Raw genomic sequence first — 7,034 nt, forward strand, 5'->3', positions numbered from 1 at the left:
TTTCATTAATCACTAATTTAAGGGGAAACAAATAAAGTAGAAAGACAAAATGCCAAACACAGGTGCTAGAGTATGTAGGACTGACACACTTAGAAACCACTATTGAGAAGAGGAGGTTGCAATGGCTTGGCCATATTAGGAGAATGGGAGGAGACTGTATCCCCAAGAGTATTTCATACAGAGAGATTTAGGACAGCTCTAGAAAGCAGGGTCGCCCCTTATGGCACTACCATGACATGTGCAAAAATTATATGAAGTTGTTCAACATCAATGAAAAGCTGAAAGGAGTAGGCAGAATCCCATCCAATCTGGAAGGAACATCTGGAATTGTGTACAGATCAACATGAAGTGGCTTTGATCCAGAGGATGGAAGAAAAGCAAGAAAGAAGGAAGCAGCATGTTGTAAACTTGGACTCCAACTCAGACAACATATGGATCTGTGAAACTTGTAACAAGTTGTGTCACTTTTGAATTGGGCTTGTCAGCCACAAGTGGATTAATCAGACATCTGACTAGACCTCTTACCCAGCGATCCAGAGAATTGACAGTTGCCCGTATATATAATTTAAGGGAAATATACAAGTTAGAAAGTAGTCAGAGAGTATCTATGCATTTAAACAATGGCATATTTGCCAAGTGGCAAAGAAATTGGGACTGAAATTGTGTTAGGCACTTAAGCCATTATACACTTACTCAATATGAATAGAAGTGATATGGCTTTACTCATATAATTCTACCAGCAAGACTTGCTAGTGTACATATAGCTTACACTGGCAAAAATAGCTAACCAAAACAATTCAGTTAGCAAAACACATTTATGCTGTTATAACAAAATCTAGACTATTTTTTCTGGCATAAAGATATCACAAAGCAATTGCATAGGAACTAACACTATATTAACAACATGTGATGGGAAAAACCTAGCCTTCTATCTGCTTCAACCCTCTGATGCTTTCTGATCCCAGTTTCATTCTCCAACTATACACTCCACTAGGTGAACATCAGATGGAATTGCTTGACTATGTAGCAGCAAAGTTCCATGAGGAAGCTGGCATCTTCAAGCTATTGGTATAAGCCCTTAATTATTTTACTTTCTGCATCAGCCTTGTGCTTTCAGAATAGTTTGCCCTATTTGCTCATAATATACTTATTCGTTTTGTATCATTATAATGCAGATCATTGACTCCATTATGGCACTCTTCCGTGTGGATTTTAGTGGCCGTGGGGAGTTGGCTGAACGGCAACAGAAACTTGCTCAGATGTTATCAAGGCTCCAGAAAATCTCAGAGGGTAAGGAAGACTTTGCAAAAAAGAGTGAAAATCTATGGAAGCTACTAAAAAGGCAGTTGCTAGTTACTGCCTAACACTACCACCAAATATCTCCAATGTATTTATCAAATACAGCAAATCCTTCATTGCCTTATATCACCCACCACCAGAAAATTATACCTCTAAATCATTTAACTTCAAATTGACCAGTATAAAACTCTCCAGGATTCTTCAAAATGTAGAGGTTTCTCAGAATTATTATTTGTTTTACAGCAGTGTCTAGAAGCCCAAACTGAAAGAACTGGGGCACTTTGTAAATACATAGTAAGAGACAGCTTCTGCTCTAAAGAGTTTATATTCTAAATAGACAAGATGAAAGTAGGAGGTAAACCAGAGGCCCAGAGAAGTAAAGTAGCTTGTTCAGCTTCGCATTCTCTTAGCACTATAAAATGTCATGAGGGATTATGACTGGATAAGTAGCAGGATACATTCTTTCCTCTCTTTGGAGTGATTCAGAACAGTAAATTCTTCCTGTAGAAGTGTTCTTCCTGCAAAATAAAAAAAAGAAAAAAACCTTCTAAAATTGGATTTTCAAAACTGCTCAGTAGGTGTGTGCGAAGTGGATTGTATTCGATTCGGATTCAGCCTGAATTGGCAACAGTGATTTGATTTGTTGATTCGGATCGCTGTCCCTGATTCGATTTGGCTGAACCTGAAGACTCGATGCTTATTTGGAGAATCTGCAATTCAGCCCTAGACATAGCTTTAAATGTTTTTTACATACGTTGATGTACCAGTGCAGCTTGTGCATGCTGCGATGCTGGTGTGCATGAAGCATCCCACAGGAGCATGGGGGTCCCCTTTTGTGTTTGGCAGTGAACCTGGAAGTGGACCGGAAATATTTCTGGTCCACTTCCGGGTCTGTTGGGGAGCATGCTGGGGAGCCCCCCCACCTCTCCAGCTTGGCAGTTGGCCCTGGGTGTCCCCCCAGACCCACCAGTCGCCAAGCCAGGGCAGTGTGGGGGGGTCCCCCCAGTGAGCTCCCCAGCAAACCCAGAAGTAGACCGGAAGTGCTTCTGGTCCACTTCCAGGTCTGCTGCCAAATGTGCTGGGGAGCCCCCCGTGTTCCTGTGGGACGCTGCATCCGCCCCAGCATTGCAGCATTCACAAGCCGCCTGCTACCCTGAGGTAGGTAGAAAAAACATTTAAAGCTGTGTCTATATCCGAATCGCCGAATCTTTCGGAATCTCTCCAAATCGAGAGATTAAAGGGTCTCCTGATTCGATTCAGATTCGGAGATTCAGCCACCAAATTGGGTCTAATCTCCGCCAAATTGAAATCAGGGACCAAAGCTTTGCACAGCCCTACTGCTCAGCATTAACTTACCTCTGCTATTACTGAAGTTAAATGGGAACAAAGCCCAGCAGTGATCACTTTTGAAAATTCTATTCCTAAGTAATTCATACCAGAAGAGAGACAGAGAGACACTCTCTTGTTTGTGAAGCCCTAGAACTGTTTAGCAAGCAATAACTTCTTTTGTGCCATTTTTGCAATATATGTTTGAATTCCAATTGGATATCTTCCCCTTTCTCTTGTCCTTTGTTGTAGAATATAATGTGGCTGTGTTTGTGACCAATCAGATGACTGCAGATCCAGGGGCAACTATGACGTAAGTCACTTACCCTCCTCTTTTTCTTTTACACTGCCCCTTTCATATTGTATACTTAATGGAAATGGAAATTGGGGTTGCATGGGGAAGGACAAGCACACGTGTCAAAATACAATTTTTATTTTTAAATAGGATTAGGTCTGGGTTATCACTGCCCCTCCTAGTGCGGTTAGCCCTCATACATTCATATGACTCTATGGCCATTCATTTTCTGCTTGTTGTCGATGGCTCCTTTTACTGGCTTGAATTTAAGACAGAAGTCAGGGTAGATACACATTTTTACAGATTTAACTAAATAAGCCATGTTAAAAGTGCTGACCAACATTTTTAGTAGTTTATAGGCAAAGATGAAGGGTGGCGATTTTAAAATGTTCAGCAGTGACCTAACTCTGATCCTGTTAAAGTCCATGGGAGCAGTAATAATTAGACTAACACTGAGCACTTTGACAATCCTACTTAAAGGCATACGTGTAACAAAAACTTAGCTAAATCCTTTGTAATACATCTATTTACCTGAGACTATCACACATTGTCTGACAATTATAGTAGTTATTCCATGGAATTCATAGAGACACTTAATCATTTTTTCTGAATTTAGTTTTCAGGCAGACCCTAAAAAGCCCATTGGTGGCCACATCTTGGCCCATGCTTCAACCACAAGGATCAGTTTACGGAAGGGGAGGGGGGAGCTGCGCATTGCCAAGATATATGACAGGTAAATTACCTCTTTGTGGAGAGGACCTGTGTTATGTGGACAATTAATGGGAGACAAAGTCCATGCTCCTGGGACGTGACAGCCTCAGAGCTGATAGTTGAATTTCAAATTAAACGTGTTTTTGGATTATATTTTGAGAAAAAAGAAAGACAAATTAATTAACCAGGCAGTCTAATTTTAAACTTTCTCACAAGCAAATGAAACTGGAATTTCAGTTAGCATAATTTCTACCATATATTTGTCTTAAGTAGACTTCCAAATTGGTATAATTGCTGGTCTGTTCCCAGGAAATATCCAAGGCTGGAATAAGAGGAGCTTCCATGGATCAAGATTTATATTAACAGCTTATATAAATCTACAGAAAGAATAGATAAGGACTAATTCGCTTTAGCAGAACAGCAAAGGGATTTCCAGGTGATATTCCTGGAATCAGGGGTGTGGCAAAAATAGAATACATGGATGAAAACCTAGATAGCCAGATTCTATGGTTGTGACATGTCTCTTAACCAACCACCTCCCTTTCCACCCTTCCACCTCCAAACAGGAAACCTAAATCATGCTCTGCATTTTTTGTGACAGTTATTAGTCTTTATTTGTGAAGGGCTTAAGGAGGAATTAACTAGTATGCAGGCCTTGGGTTTATCTTGTTCATAAGGAGGTTTTCACACTTTTTGGTTACTGATCCTGACAGAAAATGTCTACAATGTACAAGTGGGCACAAGGGCTTTGATGAATATTTTAGCTTGTTTGTGCTGATAACATTTTGGGGACTGCATTTTGAAACAGAGAAGAGAGACACTTCCTTGCTTATTTTACCCACCAGCCCTGAGATGCCTGAAAATGAAGCCACGTTTGCCATAACTACTGGAGGAATTGGGGATGCCAAAGAATAAGCAGAAACCTGGCAAAAATCTCCATCTGAAAACCGCCCAGATAAAGCCAAAGTATCCAAGGTTACTGACTCCCTGATTACTTTGTATTTTTCAGGCTCAGTTTTGGATATTTAGAATTGGGAGCACACTAGAAAGTTATTAGAAGATCATATTTCAATGATCTAAACAGGAACTGGTTCATGTTATTTCTTTTTTTTAAATGAAATTTGCAGCACTCAGAAATTTACAAAGCAAAGAAACTTGTGACTCGTTCAAGAAATGTCTTCTTTAGGGTTTGTGAGAAGTAAAGCTGTTTTATCTTATGGGCTTAATGGGACCTTTCATAGTTTCTTGGAAAGAGAATGTCTGTGAGATAGGGTGTACACAGCATGGAATAAAACAGCATTGAAACAAACATGGTTTAAAAAAATGAGTGGTTAATACATAGAGGGGAAATGTAGTAGACAGCAACAGGAATACAGGAACTTGCTAGATCTCATTGAGAATAGAAGAATGATAGTTACTTGAAGACAATTTTTAGAAATTTTAATCTTGATTAATTAGTGATTTATTTGTATTTAATTCTGTTTTAGAATATTTAACAATGTTATGTATTTTCATGTTAATGGAAAATACCAAATTAGAACATCTCTTCCCTATGCTTGTGTGCAATACATATACTTTAAGTCAAAACCTGATCACCTGAACTGGCCTATTAACTTTGTTGTGAGAACTTCAGTGGGCAAACTAAACAGGATGTAGCCCAATATTTCAAATAAATAAGCAGAAAACAAAATGTGTAAATTAAAGAAACAGTCCATGTTTAACACTTTGAGGGATTTTTAGCACCTAATAGCAAACCCTCTTTGCAGCCAAAAAAAGAGCCGAATGGGAAGCCAACTTTAGCGCCTGGCTTGAGGGTTTCTGTTCACCGCTAAAAAGGTGCATTTTTAACAGAGTAATTGAAGTACAAGTGCTATCATAAGGCAAAAGCACAGAGATGACAAATCACTTTAGTCTTACTGCAAGGAACTCATTGTGGTTGACTACTCTTTCTTGATGTTGACTTCAATGTATTTGCTTCGCAGTGAGACTACAGTGCGTCCTCTTCACTATAGTATTTACCTTGTGATAGGTCATAGTCATCAATTATTTTGAGGCAAGAAACAAAACTTTTTAAAAAGTTAAGTCAGATCTAGAGAAAAAATAAGGCATACCCTTTTCATGACTTGCTCAGTCAGTCGTTTCCTGACTTTTTCAGAGTGAAAAGAGAGAGATTATTTTATAAACCATTTCTCTTCCCATTCACAGTTACATAATACCTATGTGGCAACACGAACAATTACTTCTTTTTAGGAAAGGAACATTAGAAATATATATAATGTATGGTTTGAATTCTTTAAATGCAGTTCAGGGAAGGCTGCCAGCATCATGTGACCAGTAGATGACAACACACATCCTAAAACACAGGATAAAAGAAGCCCCAGCTTAATGCCAAAGAGGCATCCCTTTGAGTATAACATTGCAGATAGTTTAGATAACTTCTCTATTAAAATGTGGACTCAACCAGAAAACATTTGAGAACCCCTTAGCTACACAGTTTGATCACAAAGTGGACAAAATATAAGATCTTGACATCATATACAAATACTGATGATCAATCAAGAATTTAATAAATGTAACCTGGTCTAGCATGAATTTAAATACCAGGCAGGCCACTCACCTATGTAGCACATAAACAAGCAATAAAATAAGCTTTAATACACGAGAAAAGTGTATTTCCCACTGTTTTATGGATGGGTCAGGGAATAATCTTCAAAATCGCTCTCAGATTTAATCATAGTTCAATTAGTTGTCAAATAGGAGGTAGGCCCATTTTTAGTCTTGAGGAATACCTGACTATTGAATAAAATGATTTCAGTGGAGCATCAACTATTTGGGAAGTCAGTTAACTAGAAAGTGTTGTATTAACAAAACCACCAGTCCACAGTTGGCTTGCTTGTCGGTGAGACAACTGTGTATTGTTTACTAACTAATGTTCTGAGATCTTTAAGCATTACATAATACCATACGTTCATTCCTTGATTTTTTTTTTTAGCTTACTACACAGAACAGTAATTAAAGTGCACTTCATATTGTGGTGTTTGATTATCTAGGACAGGGGCCAAAAGATAAGGCTACCTGGCTGCATCTGGCCTGCAGAACTCCATCATCCAGCTTCCAGTGCTGCTCCTGTGTCCAAATTAACCCATATAGTGCATGCCAGACCGGCCCTGCACATAAGGCCTGGGATGCGCACCACATACCATGCTGGCTTCAGGATCTGCGCTATACCTGGTGCCAGCCCCAGCTCATCCAGTACTGTGCCACACAGGTTCCCTTCCTCTCCCACTGCCTTGTGTCTTCCCCAGCCAGTCCAGGATATGCACCACACACAGTGCAGTCCTAGACCAGTGGTGTGGGCACCGCGTACAGCATGGATTGTGGACCAACTGGACCAGATACCACG

At 39.6% G+C, this 7,034-nt stretch overlaps 1 protein-coding gene across 1 annotated transcript in view; it reads left to right on the forward strand.

Annotated features, from left to right (window-relative positions):
- DMC1 (DNA meiotic recombinase 1) overlaps window positions 1-6,502 on the forward strand; it is a 32,027-nt gene extending 25,525 nt beyond the window's left edge. The window contains exons 10-14 of the mRNA XM_019489289.2: window positions 995-1,068; window positions 1,176-1,290; window positions 2,878-2,938; window positions 3,537-3,653; window positions 4,477-6,502. Coding sequence (XP_019344834.1) covers window positions 995-1,068; window positions 1,176-1,290; window positions 2,878-2,938; window positions 3,537-3,653; window positions 4,477-4,546 — 437 coding nt within the window. The 3' untranslated portion in view covers window positions 4,547-6,502. The remainder of the gene's footprint in view (window positions 1-994; window positions 1,069-1,175; window positions 1,291-2,877; window positions 2,939-3,536; window positions 3,654-4,476) is intronic.
- The last annotated feature ends 532 nt before the right edge of the window (window positions 6,503-7,034 follow it).

The sequence above is a fragment of the Alligator mississippiensis genome, chromosome 4 (genome assembly GCF_030867095.1).
Source record: "Alligator mississippiensis isolate rAllMis1 chromosome 4, rAllMis1, whole genome shotgun sequence".
In the NCBI taxonomy this organism is placed as follows: Eukaryota; Metazoa; Chordata; order Crocodylia; family Alligatoridae; genus Alligator; species Alligator mississippiensis.